The 22,126-nt window shown below is 36.6% G+C and overlaps 1 protein-coding gene across 1 annotated transcript in view; it reads left to right on the forward strand.

Annotated features, from left to right (window-relative positions):
- The window catches only part of COL5A2 (collagen type V alpha 2 chain), a 201,670-nt gene extending 186,467 nt beyond the window's left edge, over positions 1-15,203 (forward strand). Inside the window, 5 exon segments of the mRNA XM_043998231.1 lie at positions 970-1,077; positions 1,941-2,232; positions 8,702-8,889; positions 11,508-11,747; positions 13,170-15,203. Coding sequence (XP_043854166.1) covers positions 970-1,077; positions 1,941-2,232; positions 8,702-8,889; positions 11,508-11,747; positions 13,170-13,316 — 975 coding nt within the window. The 3' untranslated portion in view covers positions 13,317-15,203.
- Positions 15,204-22,126: the final 6,923 nt, after the last annotated feature.

Below are 22,126 nucleotides of genomic sequence, written 5' to 3' on the forward strand. Positions count from 1 at the left end.
ATTTGAGATTTGATGAAACAGACCTACTGTAACATGCATATAGATTATTAAGCTAGTTTTAAAATTTACCTTTAAGCAATAGTATTCATTGATCAAAGATACTTTGCATAAGCCTAATTGAGGAGCAAATCATGAAATGAGCCCACATCAGAAACTTTTTTCTTTTTTTTTTTTTTAAGACTGAATCTCCTTCTCCCATCCAGGCTAAAATTATATGGGCCATTCATGGGCTACTTCTTCTCTGATCAGAAAGGTAGCTTTGACCTACTCTTTTTCCCACCTGGGATGGTTTGCCCCTCCTGAGGCAACCTGATACTCCACTCTTTTAGGGACTCACCATATTAATACTGAATTCAGTGTATGAATCACCTAATTAGTTTAATGCATGGTAAGTTGGAATTTTAGAACTCAATATGTCAACTTAGCTTCCTCTATACTCGGACCATATTTGAAGCTTTAAAGGAACAATATGTATTCCTTGAAGCTAAATTATGATTTTTTTATGACAATGGTGATTTTGGCAGTGTTGAGAACTCCCAGTGAAACACTTTTTTCCTCCATTGCAAAGAAGTCTTTATTGCAGCTTACAGCTTTAGAATTTCTTCATTTCAAATGAGGGGCAGTGGGACTACATGATCTCGAAGGTCTCATGATGCTAAGTCCTACGATATTATGTTTGAATAGGTACATGATAGGTACAACTTTATCAAAATACAGAAAGGTTTTCTAGAATGACTGACGTTGGATCATGTACTAATTATTGTCGATGCAGGCATTGTTGAGTCCTACATGCATCAGAGAATTAACCTAAATATTCACTTCAACACTGAGGCATCAAAATGAGTTGCTGAGAAGTAATTAGGGCATGTGTCTATTAAAACACACACACAAGAAAATTATTTCCTTCAGAGGAAAAAAATTTATAAACCACATTATATATTGATAAAATATATTCTCTGCATCTTGTAGGGACCACCAGGACCAGTGGGCCCTTCAGGTAAAGAAGGGAATGCTGGGCCACTTGGACCAATTGGGCCTCCTGGTATGAGAGGAAGTGTGGGAGAAGCAGGACCAGAGGTAAGTTCAGAATAATTTATTATCTAGGATTCGTTTAATTCTTGTCTACCATCCACAAAGACCTTGTAAAGCTTGAAAAGTCAGCAGCTAAAGGGACCTGTAAGAAAGAGTCTTCATTTGATCTCTTCAAGTAGGAACTGGATGATGACTCAGACTTGTTGTAGAGGAGATAGATCCCTGTTGTGATAGAGGTTGGAGGTGATGACCACTGAACTCCTTCCAGTTCTATGATTCCTTGTATCTGTAAATCTTGGAAACTAAAAACTGAAGCCTCACTCCACATCATAACTGGCTGCACCTAGTTTGGGTAATTCAACAAGCAATATTTATATGATGCCATCAGGGACCTCTAAGGTTTCATGAAATGCTGTATTTACATGCCACTTCATCTAAGGAAGTCTAGATTTGCAAATTTCCTGATTTCTAGGAAGAAATAAATCTCAGTTGAATTGGTTCTTCTTATCTGAAATCCTTCCATATTGATTATATACTTCTAATATTTAAGGATTCAGAAATGCTTTTATAGGATTTATTTTAATCCCTTAATATAAAATTTCCCATCTGTAAGTAGAGCAAGATGACCTATCTGTCAAGGCAGATACCCAAGCCTCTATCTCAAGTGTTGATTTATAGACCCGTGGGCCTGAAAAAATGTTTCATACAGCATTTTCCACATGTGGACTTTTGTAGTTTGGCACAGAATCCTTTTTTTGGCTATAAAGTGCATTAGTAACAAAATCTGTCAATGATGGGGGTGTTGCATCTAAACTCCCTCTGTACCAAATGAAGCCAAAATTTCTACATCCAAAAGTTTAAGTAATGATGTGTTATCTAAGTTTAAAAATTTTTTTTTAAACTACTAGGGTCCGCCTGGTGAACCTGGTCCCCCTGGTCCTCCAGGACCTCCTGGTCATCTCACTGCTCCCCTTGGGGATATAATGGGACACTATGATGAAAGTATGTCAGACCCACTCCCAGAGTTCACTGAGGACCAAGCAGCCCCTGATGATAAAAATAAAACAGACCCAGGAGTACATGCTACTTTGAAGTCATTAAGTAGCCAGATTGAAACCATGCGTAGCCCTGATGGCTCAAAAAAACATCCAGCACGTACCTGTGATGACTTAAAGCTTTGCCACCCTTCAAAACCCAGTGGTGAGTATACAGCAGAAATTCTTGAAACAAAATGTATTGCCTTTGATTTTAGAGTTAAAAAAGCAAAACATACTACCGTACATATTTTGATGTAAGATCATAGATTTACATATAAAAGGCAATCCAGAGATTATCTAGTTTAACACACTCATTTTAAAAATGAAGAAACTAAGGTTTAGCAAGGTTTTGTGACATGTCTAAATCCAGACAGCTAGTAAAGCAGGGCCAGTATCCATGCCAAGGTCCTCTGACCCCAAATCAGTTCTCAGACTCCAAATCTTAAGGGTTTTCCTGATTATTCCACTGTGAAAACTGGAACTAGGTTTGGGAAAGTATCTTTTGCTTTTCTTTTGTGATGAAGATTCCATTTTTCCTCATTGTTCATAAACCTCTGTTTTAATGAATGAAATAATAAAGTTTCTTTTAGACAGATTGACTGAAAAGTTTCAGCTCTTGAACCCATCTCAAACTTTCCTACTTCCAAAGAGTTTTTTCTTTTTTCTTTGTTTATTATTAAAAAACATATATTTTCCTCTCATATTTCCCTCTAAAAACAACAACAAAATCTTTGTAACAAGTGTGTATAGCCAATTAAAATAAATCCCCACATTTGGCTATATTAAAAAATATGGCTGATTCTGTACCTACATTTATCACCTCTGTCAGAAATGAGTAGCATGTTTTGTCATTGATCCTCTTGAATCATGGATAGATGTTGCTTTGAAATGAGTTCTTGTCTTTCAAAATTGTTTGTCTTTACAAAGTTGTTTGAAAATCTTGAAGCTGTGGTGGAGCCAAGATAGCAGAGTAAAGGCAGGGAGTCAACTGAGATCTCTCAAATTCCCTTCCAAATAACTTTAAAATAATGCCTCAAAACAAATTCTGGAGTGGCAGGACCAAAAAAGAGTGGAGTGAAACAATTTTCCAGCCCAAGAAAACTTAGAAGGTTAACAGGAAAGGTCTGTTTCACTAGAATGATAATGGAGCAGAGTCCAGCAAAGGCTATACCTAGGAAAGCCAGAAACAGGCCTTGGGGAGATAACTAAATTGGCAATTGAAGCTTCCTGAACTTTCAGCCCATAAAAAGTAAGGAGGTTGGACAATTGGTTAGAAGAAGATTATAGGAGATCTTTTGCTGGCACTGGGTGCAGGACTCTGCTGCATTACCCATATGAAAGTTCTAAGGTACAATACCAAGGTGAGAAAGAGCACTAACACACCAAAGTGTGTGGCCACAGGGGAACAGAGATCTTGGTCACAGTTTCAGAATGGAAAATAGTGCTTTTGGTTGCTCACAGACCAGAGCACAGGCCAAGATAGAATACCTCTCCTTAGATCATACTACTTTAGAAGAACTGAAAACTGATAGACTCCCAAAGCTAGCTTCGAAAACAGCAGCATGAAAAATCTGAAACTTAGGACAGTACCCCCTCTAACCTGGGAACTGAGCCTTACTTTAACATAAGGGTAAAAGTTAAGAAATAGGTTGGAAAAATGAGCAAATGACAAAAAAAACAACTAAAAAAGATTTTGACAATAAACAGTGACTATAGTGACAGGGTAGATTAGAACACAAATCCAGAAGAAACCAATAATATAAAAACAACTACATGCAAAGCTTCACAGAAAAATGTGAATTGGTCTTGGGCCCCTAAAAGAATTCTGGAATAGCTTAAAGGGATTTTAAAAATCAAATAAGAGAGGTAGAGGAAAAATGGGGGGAGGGTAATTAAAGCGATACAAGAAAATGTTTAAAAGTCAACAACTTGGCAAAGGAGGCACAAAAATACTCAAGAACTAAAAGAAAATTAAAAAATAGTCCAACTGGTAAAAGAGGCACAAAAATCCACTGAAGAGAACTCCTTAAAACCAGAATTGGCACAATGGAAAAAGAGGTAAAAAATTCCCTGAAGAAAAGAACTCCTTAAAAAGTAGAACTGGTCAAATGGGAAAAGAGGTACAAAAGTTCACTGTCAAGAAAATAATTCCTTAAAAATAGAATTGGGCAAGTGGAAACTAATGACTCCATGAGACTTCAAGAAACAATAAAACAATCAAAACAATGAAAAAATATAAGAAAATGTGAACTATCACATTTGAAAAACAACTAACCTGGAAAATAGATCAAGGACAGATCATTTAAGAATTATTGGACTACCTGAAAGCCATAATTTTTTTTTTTTGGGCGGGGCAATGGGGGTTAAGTGACTTGCCCAGGGTCACACAGCTAGTAAGTGTCAAGTGTCTGAGGCTGGATTTGAACTCAGGTACTCCTGAATCCAAGGCTGATGCTTTATCCACTGTACCACCTAGCTGCCCCAAGCCATAATTTTTTAAAAAGGGCCTAGACATCCTCTTTCAAGAAATTATCAAGGAAAGCTGCCCTGATATCCTAGAATGAGAGGATAAAATAGAAATGGAAAAAAACTACCTCATCTCCTAAAAGAGATCCTATAATGAAAACTGTCAGGAATATTATATCCAAATTTCAGAGGTTCCAGGTCAAGGAGAAAATATTGCAAGCAGTCAGAAAGAAATGATTCAAATATTGTGGAACTACATTAATGAATCAAAAATTTTAGAATATGATACTATGAAGGGTAAAGGAACTAACCTACTCAGAAAAAAATGAGTCTGATGCTTTGGGGGGAAATGGATATTTAATGAAATAGAGGACTTTCAAGCATTTCTGATGAAAAGACCAGAGCTGAATAAAAAATGTGACTTTCAAATATGAGACTCAAGAAAAGCATAAAAAAGTAAGCAGGAAAGATACATCATAAGGGATTCAAAAAGTTTAAATAGTTTACATTCCTACATGAGAAGATGATACTTTATTATTATTAGGGGCAGTTAGAAAGAGGGAAGGGTGTGAGTTGACTATGATGGGATGATTGATATACAAAAAAATTAATTAAATTAAGGGGTGAGAAAGAGGGATACACTGGGAGAAGGGAGAAGTAAAATGGCTGTAAATTATCATACATAAAAGAGGCATTGAAAGAGCTTTTATAGGAGAAAGGAAGATGGGGAAATGGTGGAAAATGCTTGAACCTTACTCTCATTAGAATTTACTCAAAGAGGGAATAACATACACACTCAGTTGCATATAGAAATCTACCTTACATACAGGCAAATAGGAAGGGAGGGAAATGAGACGGGTGGTGGGCTGATGAAAGAAGGGCAGAATGGGAGAGGTAGCAGTCTGAAGCAAAACTCTTTTGAAGAGGGTGAAAGAGAAGTATAATGGGGGATAGCATGGAGGGAAATACACAGTAAACATAATTACAAATGTGAATGGGATGAATTCACCCATAAAACAGAAGCAGAAAAGTAGATTAAAAACCAGAATCCTACAATATGTTGTTTATGAGAAATACACCTTAAGCAGAGAGATACACATGGAGTAAAGGTAAAGGACTAAGCAAAACAATAGCAGCAATATTATAAGATTATGAACTCTGAATGACTTAGCTCTTCTTAGCAATTCAATGATCCAAGACAATTCCAAAGAACTGATTAAAATTGAAATTAAAAATACTCGCCATCTTCAGAGAGTCTGAATGCAGATTGAAGGATACTTTTTCAAACTTTCTTAATTTTTCTTGTTTTTAATTTTTGGTGTGCATTTTCTTTTATAACATGGCTAATACGGAAATATGTTTTCCATGATTGCATATGTATAACATATATCAAATTGCTTGCCTTCTCAAGGAGGGGAGAAAGGAGTATGGGAGAAATTTTAATTAAAAATTGTTTTTACATGTAACTGGAAAAAATGTTTTAAAACTCCTCCAAGGGGGCAGCTAGGTGGCACAATGGATAAAGCACCAGCCCTGAATTCAGGAGGACCTGAGTTCAAATCCGGCCTCAGACACTTGACACTTACTAGGTATGTGACCCTGGGCAAGTCACTTAACCCTCATTGCCCTGCCCCCCCCAAAAAAGTCCTTCAAGCTTTTTCTCATGATATTTTACAATATTGGATTTTTTTCTCCTGCCTTTCTGATGATTTAATTCTCATCCGTTCTTTTTTTTTTTTATTAATATAGTATTTTATTTTTTTCCCGTTACATGTAAAGATAGTTCTCAACTTTTGTGTATACAGGCTTTCCAATTTCAGATTTTCCTCCCTCCCCCTCCCCTAGAAAGCAGGAAATCTCATATATCATCCATTCTTTAAAGTAAAAATTCATACATTCTGTCTTCCAAGAGACCTCTGTGATTTACTCACCTCTTCCAGTTAATAATGGCATTCTCCTCTAATGTTGCTTCATTGATTACCTCTCTTATGCACTCTTCTGTATCATTTTGTGTTCATTCATTCCTTCTATTTATCTATCTATCTTTCTATCTATCTATTCATTTCAGTACTGTGATGAGTAAAACTATATGTGGCCGCCTATTTACTGTCCCAAGTGTAGGGAAAATTAGTTGGAGTTCCTAATATAGTGCTACTTATAAATTAGAGGCTACTGCACCAGTTTTGGGGCATTAAGCATTTATTAAAGCATACCAAGTATTAGTAAAAAGAGAACACGTGGGGCAGAAAGTTAAGAAAAGGCCTCTCTAGCCTAGAGCTCCAGACTGAACTGCTTCTTCCTCCAAGTCCTCCACCACCAGCCTGTTAGAGAGCCAAACTGATAGTGGAAGCTTTCTCTGCATCAGGAGGAGAGGTGGTCCTTACACACAGCTTCAAGCTAATTGGCTAGCATCACCCAAATCCATTGGTTCACTGGACTTGAGGGTGGTCTCTAGTTGAGGTCAGAGTTCACACCCTCTGATAACACATCCTCTTGAGGGCCAGGCAGGTGAGGTTTTAATTGGATTAAGTGAGTTAATCAGCAAAGTCAGCCAATCCAATCAATCTTAATCCAATCAATCCCCTTGAGGGGGGCCTTTGGGCATTCCCAAAACCCTATTATTTTCTCATAATACCCTGTACTGTTAGTAAAGGTCTTGGATGACAAGGAACATATCGCATTGATATTCCCTGTCTCACAGCACCTAGCACATTGCAAGTCACATTTATATTTGTTCAATCCTCATTCTTAGGCAATTATTTTCATCAGAGAGCTTTTGTACCTCCTTTTCCATTTGACTTTTCAAGCTGTTGACTTTTTTCTCATGTCTTTCCTGCATCACCCTCATTTCTCTTTCCATTTTTTCCTCTACCTCTCTAATTTTATCTTCAAAGTCCTTTTTGAGCACCTCTATGGCCTGAGACCAATTCGTATTTTTCTTGGAAGCTTTAGATATAGGGGCCCTGATGTTGACATCTTCCTCTGAGGGTGCCCCTTGGTCTCCCTTGTTACTGAAGAAACTTTCTATGGTCTTCACCTTTCTCTGTCGGCTCATCTTGCCTTTCTTTTACTAGACTTTTAGCTGCTTAAAGTGGGGCACTGTTTCCAGGCTGCAGTATCCCAAGCTTAAGAATTCCCAGGTGGTATGATTTAAGGAGAATCAGGTTCTTCCTGAGCTTGTGCCCCTTCCCCACCTGGGCCACTTCTACTCGAGCCTACCACCTGGTTCTCAGTAGGGGTGTAAAATCCAAGTTCTGCCTTAGCATCAGCATAGACCCCTGTAGTCTCTCCCCTGCCCAGGGCTCAGCCCACTCACCAGACTGTGAGCTTAGTTCCAGAGGACACTGGTGCTTCAGCTGATTCTAAGGCTCTGGGGGTCTCCTTCTCTGGGGAGGACTTCCTGAGACTGGATCTGTGTCAGGGTGACTGTGGGGTTGGGTCTGACTCCTGTATCAGCACAGCAGCTCCCTCCTTCTGACCTTCCAAGCTGTTCTTGGTTAGAAGATGATTTCAGCACATTCTTCTGTGAATTTTGCTGCTCCGGGCATTTTCCTATGACCTTATTTGGGTGTTTTTTGGAGTGATTGTGTCATGAATTCCAGAGCTCACTGCCTTTCCTCCGCCATCTTGGCTCTGCCCCGGAAGTCCACAAGTCACATTTACAAAGCGCTTTAATATTTACAAAGCAGACTAGGCAACTAGGTGGCACAGTGGATAGAGCACAGGCCCTGGAGTCAGGAGGACCTGAGTTCAAATCTAGCCTCAGACACTTAACACTTACTAGGTGTGTGACCCTGGGCAAGTCACTTAACCCCAATTGCCTCACAAAAACAAGAACAAAACAACAACAACAAAAAAAAAGATTTACAAAGCAGTTTTCTCAAAAAATATGTAAGGCTTTCTGTGAAAGTAATATCCTCAGTTTAAGGACATTTCATAGGAGCTAAAAACCTATATTCCAAATTCAAGGAATTTCCCAGTTTTAATATCTTCATTTGCTATTCAAAGTTATCTTACATAACTTCTGTAGCATTGAAACAGTTATTAGAATATAGTTTTTAATGAAAATTTAAAAATATAATTAAAAACCTTCTACCAACTTAAAAAAAAAGATCAGTGACTATTTTTGAAATCCCAACTATGTAAATATTCTTTTTGATATATAGGTCAGTATTGGATTGATCCTAACCAAGGATGTGTTGAAGATGCTATTAAAGTTTACTGCAATATGGAAACAGGAGAGACATGTATTCCAGCAAACCCATCCAGTGTGCCCCGAAAGACATGGTGGGCCAGCAGATCTCCTGACCATAAGCCTGTTTGGTATGGCCTTGATATGAATAGAGGATCTCAGGTAATGTTACATATGTGACTTAAGAATTGTGTTCCTGACATTGATTTTATTTTAATATAATTCTGAAGTTCATCATCCTATTCTATTTCTTAATTTAAAAATTTGCTTTCTCTCCGATTTTGCTTTCACTCCTCAGTCTGCTTCCTGCCTTTCCTGCCTTTTAGCAAACTATGACTTAAATCCCACTTTTCTTTCCACTTCCCACTGTCCTCACCCTAGCATCTTCCCCTCTGAGATTACCTTCCATCTATCATATATCTATATCTGTACATAGTTTTTACATGTTTAGAATGTGAACTTTGTGAGGAGGACAAGGACTACATTTTACTTAATATCTGTCGTACCTGACAAATAGCAAACTCAATAAATATTTGTTAATTGATAAATTGCTCAACTTAGATAATTATAAAATGCTTACCAGGAAATAATATATTTTGGAAATTTTATTAGTGATGATAATGTTGGTCATATAGGACATTAGAGTTGAGTAGTACCTTAGACATCATTATGGTCTAATCTCTTTATTTTACTAATAAGGAAACAGACAAATAGTGGTAAAGTAACTTACCTGTATTCACATAGATACTAAATGGGAGAAGTGAGATGCAAACCTAGGACTTCTGACTGTTTTTCCCCTTATAACAAATTCTTTTCATATTAATCATAAGTCATAAACATCATTTTAGTATTCTGGCATATAAATTCTGAGATATAAAAATTTGTTAAACATCAATTGACTTTTAAACATTCATTTATGATATTTTGTTAAAATAATTTCTTAGGGATCATTTATCAAAAATGTATATATTTCTTCCATATATTATATCCATCATATTGCACTCTGAAAATAATTTAAAATGTGTCATTGATATTTGTGTTTGCATGAGTCCCTGCACTTCTCTTTGATAAATTAGAATAGATAATTACAAAGAAGCAAAAGTTCAGTAAGAGTTCTCCAATGTTGTGCTTCTTGAGTTCAAGGGAGGCGATCCAGGGTTTCATAAGCTGTCCAGTCCCCATCTGACTGTTCTTCCACTTATTCTCTGACCATTTTCTCCATTTCTATACTCTTCACAGTACTCCCAACAGCTCCTGCCTCCTCTCTGTTTATATACTTGCCTAGTTCCTTATTCTGCACCTATTCCAATCCTACTTCTATCTTTGCCCTGGTCCACTCTCTTTACTCTATGTTTCAACTGAAGTTTCTAATCTCCACTTTAACCTTCCCATAAACTCTTCTCTTAACTTCCACTTCAAAATGTCTAAAACAAGCCACAAAAAAATTCATATATGCAGAAGGGATGTTTGCAATGTTCTGCTATAGTTTTAAAGAAAATTTTTTTTCTCTATTAAACAGAAGTGCTAAATTATCATAAAAGTTCAAAAATATAATAAAAACATCTGAATTTGTAACATAGCACTAAAATCCCAAATCAAAATAAATCTCTTTTCACTTTCCATTTGTATATATGTAAGTAGTGCTTCCTTGGAAAAATTTTATGTTTATTACTGATAAATTCATTAGCATAAGGCATGCAATTCATTTCCCCTAATAGTATTGAATTTGTAGTTTATAAAGAAAAGAAAAATTGTAATATGATAAATCCAACTTCTTAGCAATCAATTCAAAAGTTATTTTGTAATACAACTTGAAATCATAATTTCATAGTAATTCATAATTTGGTTTCCAAAATGAAAACATTGCATTGTCAACAGAATGGCAATAAATTAAAAAAAAATAATTTTCCTTCTTCTGACTCTAATAATTGGTAATTAATATGATCATTGGGGCAGCTAGGTGGTGTAGAAGAGAGAGTGCTGGGCCTGAAATCAGGAAGACTAGAGTTCAAATCCAGCCTTAGACATTTACTGAGCTGTGTCATCGTGGGCAAGCCACTTAACCCTGTTTGCCTCAGTTTCCTCATCTATAAAATGAGCTGGAGAAGGAAATTGCAAACCACTTTAGTATATTTGCCAAGAAAACTCCAAAAGGGGTCATGAAGGGTCAAACACAACTTAAAAATCACTCAACAATAACAAAATATGATCATTAACTTTTTTTTTTTTTTGGCTCATGGCAATGGAGGTTAAGTGACTTGCCCAGAGTCACACAGCTAATAAGTGTGAAATGTCTGAGGCCGGATTTGAACTCAGGTACTCCTGAATCCAGGGCTGGTTCTTTATTGACTGCACCACCTAGCTGCCCCCATTAACTTTTATTTTTAAAGAGTTTTATATGTATAAGAATTAATGGGAATATGTATTCTTGTATAATTTCTCAATCATACTATTATTGCACAATGGGAATGTAGATATTTAGTTTTGAATATTTAGATATTCTAGATATTTATAATTTAAAAAATCTCTTTCAGATATAGGGATCTCTTTTCATAAATGTTGGTTTGTGAAAGACATGAGAAGCCATATAGTCTAATTCCTTCTTTTTACAGGTGAGGGTACTAAGAGTCAAGGAGGTTATGATTTGTCCAAGGTCATACTTAGAGATATTACAGATGATCAGCATAGTAGTTATACTCTGAATTTGAATTGTTTGTTATTTGTGACTCAAGAATGCTAAAATTCTTCATTTACCATAAAATGGACTTTTCTTTTTCTAGTTTGTGTATGGAGATAGCCAATCACCCAATACAGCTGTTACACAGATGACCTTTTTGCGTCTTTTATCCAAAGAAGCTTCCCAGAACATTACGTATATTTGCAAAAATAGTGTGGGCTACATGGATGACCAAGCCAAGAATCTCAAGAAAGCTGTAATTCTCAAAGGTGCTAATGACCTAGAAATCAAAGCAGAAGGAAACAGTCGGTTTAGATACACTGTTTTAGAAGACACTTGCACTGTGAGTATTCATTTTGGTTTCCGAATTAATTTTATTTTGAGAATTAGTTCATCCTGGTCCTCAGTTTTGTTAATAATTTTCTACATTTCCTTGCATGGGAAAACCATTAGTACAACCAACTTGATTAGGCTTCTTCTAATAACCTATTAACCTAATGACCTAACCTATGTGTCCTTACTTTTACCTGTTTATGATACCTAGTAACTTTAAGTTAAGAAGCTATGGTAGTTAGTGTAGCTTTTAATGAAGCAGCTTGGTTTTTTTGTTTTTTAAATGCCTCTAAAATGTTTATAAAGCTGACTTCAACGAAAGTTTGTAAAACAGACTTCAAATAAGATAATGACATGTGAGAGAGGACAGAATAATGAATGTTAATGAATGTGGGGTTATGTTCTCTTCCCCCCCTCCCCACTATTATCCTTTTTAATATAATTCTTTTTTTTCTTTTTTTTTTGGTGAGGCAATTGGTGTTAAGTGACTTGCCCAGGGTCACACAGTTAATAAGTGTCGAGTGTCTGAGGCTGGATTTGAACTCAGGTCCTCCTGAATCCAGGGCTAGTGCTCTATCCACTGTGCCACCTAGCTGCCCCTATAATTCTTAATACTATGCTCTTATAACCTTCTTGAAATATCTCTTTAGTTCCCTAATCCTTTGCTTGTTTAGAATTCCCTCTTATCCTTCAAACATATTCCCCCTGATTGCTACTCTGTCATTTGCAGGACACCATTTAGAGCATCAAGTTTCCATGGGCCCATTAAATACAATTAGCAGACATTCTCTTTGTGAAAAATCATACACTAGGTGTGATTTCTCTATGCTAGAAATAGGAGAATGCTACAGAGCCATGGAGTATATTTGAAATGAAGTTAGTGTCAGTTCAAGGAGGTCTAAAAAGCACATTTGTCAAAAATGACCCTCCATCTTCTCCCAGCCCTGTGTCATTCCATTGACTGTTACCCATGCTTGGAGTGCTCACTCCTCACTCTGCTTCCTGGCTTTCCTAACTTCCATCAAAATTTGGCTTAAATCTCACCTTCCCTTCCTTCTCCCACCTACCTTACCCTAGTACTTTCCTATATGAGGTTACCTTCCATTTATCCTCTCTCTATATATCTGCATGTCATTGTTTGCATGTTGTGTCCTTCATTAGAATGTGAATTCTATGAGGACAGAGATTATATTTTGCCTTTCTTTTTATCTGTAGTGCCTGGCCAATAGGAAGCTCTTAATAAATTTTGTTAATTTATAAATTGCCCAACTTACACAATTACAAAATGCTTGCCGGGCAATACTATATTTTATTTTTTCAGACCTTTGAATTTCTTTGGGGAAAATCCTTTACTAAGAAGAGTTATTGTAAGCATAATCTGGAGCCTTTTTATAATCTTAACCTCATAAATCATCTCTTTTTCATATTCTAGAGACGTAATGGAAATGTGGGCAAGACGGTCTTTGAATACAGAACACAGAATGTGGCACGCTTACCTATTGTAGATCTTGCCCCTGTGGATGTTGGTAGTACCGACCAGGAATTTGGCATTGAAATTGGATCGGTTTGTTTTGTGTAAAGAAAAATGAGGTCAATCAACAACGACCACCATCATCAACTATGACCCCCACCCTTACCAAGAACTTAGACTGATTGAAGTTCATCCTGAGACTCTTGAAATAATGGCTGATATTGCATCGGCACTGTATATACAATTTTTCCTAAATGCCTGGCCTCCTTCAGAATATTTATTTTACTTACAAACCTCCAGTTTTAAGTGATTTTAGACAACTTTGAATGCAGCAGTCTGATTTTAAATGAACCAGTCAATGACCACCTTAGAAAAAAAGTCAACTTTGAAACCAATAGATCTCAGTTTTTGTTTAGTTTATTTCCATGTATTGTAAATGTTGCATACTACTTCTGAGCAAGCTATTCTTCCTGATAGCTAGCTTAAAGATTGGGATACATAAAATTAGGATGAAATGTTTCTTTTGCTTGGCTGCCATTTTAAATAACAGAAAAGTAGAGCACTTTTGTGACCTCTCATTCCCAGCATATAAAATACAATCACATAAGCTTTGGACCTATAGAAATGAAAAACTTGTCTCTCTATAGATGTTGATATATCAAATAATTTTGGATGATATTATTTTTTAAAGCCATTAAAAAGTCATATTCATTTCTCATTACCTTAACTAAATTGTTTAAATAGCTTCTTTCCATGTCACTGATGTCATCAAAGTTAAATAAATTGAGCATCCTAAATTTTTATGAAGTGTTAAAATATGAATATGTCTTTTGTACACACTTGAACTTCAAAGGTCCTTAGTCTCTTCCTGGCACACATATTTAAATCCCATTAATGTGGATGATGTTACCTGTGTGCATCTGAGGAAGGATGTCTGTTCTTTCCTATTTAAGAAGTCATTGGATTCCACATAAAAGAATACACACATGTTATATCTACTTCCAGCCTCCATATGTTGGGATTGATTCTTTTATAATCTTGCAGACTGACATATGACAAAGAAGAAAGACAGTTTGGAAACTCAGAGTTGTGAATATGACTCTCTGGTCAATAGTAGGACATGTACAGTCAAAAATTTTGACCTTTGAATTGTGTGAGACAAAGTAACCCACATTTCTTAGCATGAGCTACCTCATCTCTAGAAGCTGGGATGTATTGAATATTCTTAGGTTTTTGTTTTTGTTTTTTAGATACTAAAAGGTGCTATGCTTCTGTTATTATTCCAAGAATGGAGATAGGCAGGGCAAAAACATTTAAAAAAAAAAAGTGATGGTGCTAAAATTCCTTCTGTAAAGCTTTTACAAATAAAGATGGTTATCACCAAATAACATTTTGAAAGAGTCTAGCTATTAGACTTCCCATGTCTGAAAGAGCAGTGTTACAATGCACTTTCACTGTTGGTCTGTCACATAGTCTATGGTCTTGTAATACCTGTGTGTTTAATTAGATGAGAACATGCAGGTAGCCACTGCTTCAAGGTTTTTATTTCTGTTTCTTTTCTGCATTTGTTTTCTCTGATTTCTTTCCTTTTTTATTTGTTCCCTTAAAAGTAAACAGCTGGGACCATCCCAAAGAACAAGCCATGCACAGAGCTTTAGTCATGTATTTCTGCAAAGCATTTAATTAAATACTTGCTTCTTGTCATGTCAATGGCTTCCGTTTTGTGGAATTTGTCTAACATTTCAGCTCACAACAAGGAAAAGAATTATGGTGTAATTTATGTGTTTGTTTTTAATTATTTCCTTTTTGTAAAAAAAAAAAAAAGCAACCAAACAAACAAAAGAGCGATCCTCTTAATTGGATTATATGTTGGATACATTGGATTATATACAAAATTTTAAGGCATGGTCTTTCTTTAGCAACACTTATGAAGGGAGGGTGAGACCAGTTATCACTGTCTATGCTCTTTAAAATGCCAGACTGATATTATTAAGATCAGAGAAAGATAATTTTTATTCATGACTGAATAAAATGTGATGATAAAAATCTATGTCTCATCTCACAATGTATCAAGTACTGTATTATGAACATAGACTATTGAAGTGATTTTATTCAGAGCTTTCTTTTGCACTAGTTAGTATAACACATATTCTAAAACATTCAATTCCCAAAATGATCATTGAGATGAGCATATTACACTTGACTATATAAATATCTTAAGGAGTGTGTGTGTGCACGCACATGTGTGTGTGTGTGTATGTACCAAAAAATATTTCTACAGGTCAACAAGTCCAAAGTTCTACATATAGTTCTTTGTGAAGGTACTATAGGACCCAACAGCTTTAACAATTAGACCAGGATTACTGTGGCAGCTACTATCAACCCAGAAAAGTAGGTAATAACTATAGGTCAGAGCAACTTTTCCCATGTCATCATTAAATGATGGTTCACATACTATTTCACCAAAGGTCAATTCTGGCTGTTTCCATTCACCTTTACCTATTTCCCACTCCCCCTCTCTTTAGGAATCCTTTCTCACAACATGTAGCTATTTACAGTTTGTTATATATAATTACAGTATGCAGAGATAGTATATATTAAAACATGCCATTTTAAAAAGGTATAGGTAGGTAGATGACAACAACAATTTCATTATTCAATCCTAATTAACTCAGCTGAATAGTATTTTAAAGTCCCCTTTCATTCCTTAGATCTTAATTTGGTTTTATAGGATCTCTCCTTTTCCCTTTTCCCTGTCTCTGTCTCTCTACCCTCTCTTTCTCTTCTATTTTCCTTCCTTCCTTTTCTTCCTTCTTTCCTTCCTCTTCAGCCCCCTCTTTCCTGCATTTTTTTTCCACAAAAGGATCAGATTTTATTACTTGGGAATTAATTAAACAACAAAGGTGGAATTAATAAAAATCAAAGATAAGGAAGTAGGAAAAAGAAATACAGATAAATTCTCTTAACTCTAAACTAAGTCTATGCAATCCCTAGATCGTTTCCAATTAAGCTAATTCAAAGGAATCTGTGTTCACTCACCACACTTGGGATGTCTGCCATCGAAAAGACAGAAGAGAGAGAGAGAGCTAGCATTCCGGAAGCGCCTTAGCCTCCCCTCAGGGAGTGTTCAATCTTTCCTCCCCCCAAAAGGGGAGGTCCTTCAAAAACTGCCTATGGAGAGTTATCCTTCTGACCTCAGTAGCATATGTAACTTCAGGGTGGGCAAGGTGTGGCCCCTCCCAAATGAGTCAGCTAAAACTCCAATAATTTTTTACCACAAATAATTTTTACCACATTCCCTGCCTTTGTTTCTTCGAAAAACATGTATGGTTTGCTTGATGAAACAGTCAAAAATAACAGAATATAATACCCTATGCTAGCAAACAATATGTTAATAACAATATAGAAAAGGGAGAAAGGAAAGTTTTGTCCAGAGGATGGGTACCTCGTGAACTGGCACTTTGACACTGGCCTGCAGAGGGAGGGCCTCTGCAGAGAATACATGTTACAAATGGTGTATATAATAACAGAAGAAAAAAAGAAAAACAACAAAACTGTTCCTTTAAAGTCGTTGAGATCTTGTCTTCTTGGAGTGGTCATCAGGAAAAAACTAGACTCTGCTCTGGACTCATCAGGAAAACTGGACTCTGGTCTGGACTCTGGTTGTCTCTGGACTCACTTCTTTAGCTGTTGAACTGCTGGATTTTTACTAATCCTTAGCATAGCATTGTCAATGATCAAATTAAACAGTGAGAGTTCTTCAAAATATAACTCATGGGGCAGCTAGGTGGCGCAGTGGATAGAGCACTGGCCCTGGAGTCAGGAGGACCTGAGTTCAAATCCAGCCTCAAACACTTAACATTTACTGGCTGTGTGACCCTGGGCAAGTCACTTAACCCCAATTACCTCACACACACAAAAAATACATATGCATGACATCTTTTTAAAATTGATCTGCATTTTAACATTTTTCTACTTCATTCTTAAATCTAGACAACCAATAAAATAATAAATCAATTGCTAATTTATAGAATTTCCTGATTTCTGAAGTGAAAATCTATATTTTAACATTTTCTTTTTTACTCTCTTAAGTCTAGACAAGAACAACAACAACAAACAAGCCCTAATTTATAACATTTACTGAATGCTGAGGTATAAGTATTCATACTGAAAAGTTAACAATCAGCTCTTTGAGCCAGCTCCAACATACTCCTGATCAAGAAGCAAGGAATAGGGGCAGCTAGGTGGCACAGTGGATAGAGCACCAGCCCTGGAGTCAGGAGTACCTGAGTTCAAATCTGGCCTTAGACACTTAACACTTACTAGCTGTGGCCCTGGGCAAGTCACTTAACCCCAATTGCCTCACTAAAAAAAAAAAAAAAAGAAGAAGCAAGGAATGACCCTTTTCAAATTTACAAAGGTTTTTGTGTGGAAAACATTCATGGTTTTTTTTTTCATAGTCCTAGCAGGAGGAAAAATAATACAAAACAGGAAGACTTAATACAAAGTAATATTTTCTATCAAATTAGAGTTGTCCAAAAATGGAATGAGTTGCTCATGAAGCAATGAATTTCTCAATATTGGAGGTATTCAAGTAGAAAATTTGTAACTACTTCTTACTCTTACACGCTTACTAATTGACTAAACAACAAAAAAACTCAAGGGAGAGAATTCAGAGCAAGAAAATGGTCAAAAACAGAATTTTGGGGGAAGTTAACTTTTAGGGAATGAATGGCCAAGGAGAAGCCTGTGAAGGTGAAGAAACAGTTTTTCAAATGGAGAATACAAGATCTCTTGTAATTATGAGCAAGTCACTTAACCTCCATGAAGGGACTACATGGGCTCTGAGGGTACTTCTGCCTCATTATCTAAGATCCATTAGTCTTCATCTGAAGGATTTAGCTCTCCCAGTGGCATAGCATAAAAGTTTTTGTTGTCCAGTTGTATGTGATTTCATGACCTCTTTTTTTTTTTTTTTGGTGTGTTTGATACTAGTGTTTTGCCATTTACTTCACCAGCTCATTTTATAGATGAGATAATGGAGGCAAACAGGTTTAAGTTTGAACTCAGGAAGATGAGTCTTCCTGACTCCCAGCCAGAAGCTGGATCCACTGTGCCACCTACCTGCCCCATTGTGGAATAGGCACTGAACCTAAATTCAAGAGACCTGGGTTTCAGTCTGGCTTCCCGAACATTTTAGTTGTGGGATTATGAATAAACCATTTAAACTCTTTAAGTATAATTTTGTTAGTATGAAAAATAGGGGTGATAATTCTTGTATTACATAATAAGGCCATTCTGAGGGAAATACTGGGAAAACCCTAAAGTACCATGTATGTGTGAGTTATTTGTATTAATGTATATGGTTATAATCTGCTCTTTTTTTTTTTTTTTGGTGAGGCAACTGGGGTTAAGTGACTTGCCCAGGGTTACACAGCTAGTAGGTATTAAGTGTCTGAGGCCAGATTTGAACTCAGGTTCTCCTGACTCCAAGGCTGGTGCTCTATCCACTGCGCCACCTAGCTGCCCCTATAATCTGCTCTTGTTAAGTGAGTACCCATCCTGATGAGATCAAAGATCTATGAAATACTATTCTTATTTTTTTCTCTGAGAACACTTTTTTTTTTGGGTGGGGCAATGGGGGTTAAGTGACTTGCCCAGGGTCACATAGCTAGTTGAGAATACTTCTAATCCCAATACTTCCCTATGAAGAATTATTGCCATTAAATGAGATCTATTTGTAGGTTTCTAGACGTGCTGTTCTTCCCACAAAACAATCCATCTCCCACCTCCATGCTTCTTCCTCAATATCTACAATATCCTCCCTTACCTGTACCTCCTGGCTTCTAAGGCTTCCTTCAAGACTCAGCTCAAATCCTACCTTCTATAGAAGACCTTTCCTAATTATTGAAAACAATTAAAATACTTAGGATGAGTCAGAAGAAGTGAGTACATATTTTAGTAAAATTATGAAATAAGGCTGGACAGATAAATGAGAGACATACTGTGGAGGGCTTTAAATGCCAGACTAAGGAGTTTGTATTTTGTCCTCAAGGAAATGGAGACTTAATTAAGATATCTGAAAAAAGGAGTGACATTTTTGTTCTATATCTTATGAATTTTGGGCACCTGAGAAGGATGAATTGGAAAAGGAAGAGACTGGAAGCAGAGAGACCAATTAGAGGACTATTATAGTTATGCAGGTGTGAGATGACAGTGGGTTATCACAGAATTTGAGAGCTGGGAAGGACCTCCAAAATTATCTATTCTGTTTCAAAAGAATCTCCACTAAAACCTATATGACAAATGGCCATCCAGTCTCTGCTTTAAGACCTCCTAGACAGGGAAAACCACCAATGCTTGATGTGCCCCATTCTACTTCTCAACATCTCTAATCACTAGCTAGTATTGAAAAATACTGAAATCAATCCCTAATTTGCCTTTTTGCAACTTTCACCTATTGTTGCTGATGGTTTTGCCTTCTGGGCCCAGAAAGAACAAGTTTACTCCCTTCTCTACATGAGAGTTTTTCATCTACTTGAAGATGTCTATCATGTCCCCTCTGAATCTTCTGCAACCTAAACGTGAGTAGTTCCTTCAGCGTATTCTTACAGGATATATGGACTTATATGGTCCTAATTAGCCTTCTCTGGAAACTCTTCACATTACTAAAATAATATCCTTCTTAAACTATGTAGGGGCCAAATTTAATATGGAGAGAGTTAATTGGGTGGCTTGCTGAAATATTAGGGTCCCGAAAATAATGAGGGACCTCTAGGTCCAAAGCTCCCTCCCCTCCAAACTGCCTTTAGATATTTCTCTCAGGTCAATAAGAAAGGAGCCTAACAGCCTCTTTTCCACAAATGAATCAGATTTTATTAATGGGAATAAAATACACATCAAAGGTGAAATTAATAAAGTCAAAGACAAGGGAATAGGGAAAAAGAAAAATGGATTATCCCCCTAAGTCTAACCTGTCTATATAATCCCCAAACTCGCTTCCAGTTCAGCTAATTCAAAAGAGCAGGGCTCGTTTGTTAACTTACCACCTGGGGTCCATAGCTTCAATGGGAAACAGCCATGCAGCCAGGGCCCACAGGACAAACTGCCAAGAAAAAGTGTCTCTCCAGTCCACTCCCGCAGCTCACACGACAAGAAAGAAAGTGTGATCCCCTCAGTGAGCATTTACTCTCCGTCCCCCAAAAGGGGAGGTCCTTCAAACTCGATCAGAGAGTGGTTTCTCCTGCTGACATCAGCAGCATATGTCACTCAGGACAGGACAGGTGTGGCCCATCCCAATCAGTCTGCCAAATTCCATTATTTTACCACAACTGTGGGGCCCCAAAGTGAATATTATACTTCAGATGAGTTATGCCAAAAGCAGAAGAACATAGAGTAACTCTCACCTTCATATTTTTGGAAGGTATGCTCCTCTTAATGTAGCCCATCAACTTTTTTTCCCTGACATATCATACTGCTGTCTCATATTGATCTTTAGTTTGCTATAATCCCCATATTTTTTCAGACAATTGCTTGCTATTCATGCCTTTAGTGTAGAAAATAGAATGTATGCGATGGAATGCATATTGGCAAGACTTGGAAACTTATTTGTATAAGATGGAGAAGGAAGGTTCAAAGATGACTCTATATATGAGGTGCAGGATAGGCATTAAACCATTTTGGAGAGCAATCTGGAATTATACCCAGAGTTATAAACTGCCTATGCCCTTTTACCCAGTAATACTACTAGTAAGTCTTTTTCCCAAGATGATTATGATAAAAGGAAAACCACCTATATGTTGTAGTGGCAAAGGACTGTAAATTGCAGGGATGCCTCTCAATTAGAGAATGGCTGAATGTGTTGTGGTATATGATTGTGATGGAATACTACTGTATTATAAGAAATGATGAGTTCCTTGATCTCAGAAAAACATGGATAGACTCACATGAAATAATGAAGAAGGAAATAAGCAGAACCAAGAGAACATTGTATACAGTAATAACAATGTTGAATGACTAAGTCATTTTTACTGTAATAAATACCCAAGTTAACTACAAAGGACAGATTAAGGATACAGAGAAAGAACTGATAATAGAAGTATGCATGTGTGTATAGAGTAGTTTTATATGTCCATACATATTTGTGTCTAATGGTAGCCATCTCTAGGGTAAGTGGGGGGGAGGAAGAAAAAAAAGGAAAAAAGTTATGTGATAACTTTATTATATATTTAAAAGGAATAGCAAGTTGTACACAACAGGTTGACTCATGCACAAACATCTTTTTTCTGTTCTACTATGTTATGAACATGCATATTCTATTTCTTTAGTTCATAGTAAAGTAAAAGAAATATCTACAACATATTGAGAATGAAATGTCTAGCAAGTTGATGATGCAGAACTATAGTTTAGGTAAGATTAGGACTAAATATAGATTTCTGAGAGGTATATGAATAGAAATGGTACTTAAATAGATGAAATCACTAAGGGAGAGAGTATAGAGAGAGAAGAGAAGACATACAAAGACAAAAGGCAAAAGGGTGCTTTGATAAAGGGACAAGAGATGGATGGTGATTCGGAAGGGAACTATGAGACAGATAGGAAGGAAGGAGGAAACTCAAGAGAAAATAGTATCATAGAAGCAAAGAGGCTAGAGAGTATTTAGGAAGTCAACAGTGTCAAAAACAGCAGACAATGGGAATTGAGAAAAGACCATAAGATTTAACAGTTGGAATAATTGGCAATCTTAGACCAAGCTGTTTTGGTTGGCTTGAATAGAGGCCATGATGAAAGGGGTTGAGGAGCAAGTGGATACTGAAAAAGTAGAGTCAGCTATAATAGATTATATCATCCTATGATGTACCACCATGAATCCTCTAACAAATGATGGGAAATATTTAAAAGATGCTATTACACTGAGC

The sequence above is a fragment of the Dromiciops gliroides genome, chromosome 3, assembly GCF_019393635.1.
Source record: "Dromiciops gliroides isolate mDroGli1 chromosome 3, mDroGli1.pri, whole genome shotgun sequence".
Taxonomy (NCBI): domain Eukaryota; kingdom Metazoa; phylum Chordata; class Mammalia; order Microbiotheria; family Microbiotheriidae; genus Dromiciops; species Dromiciops gliroides.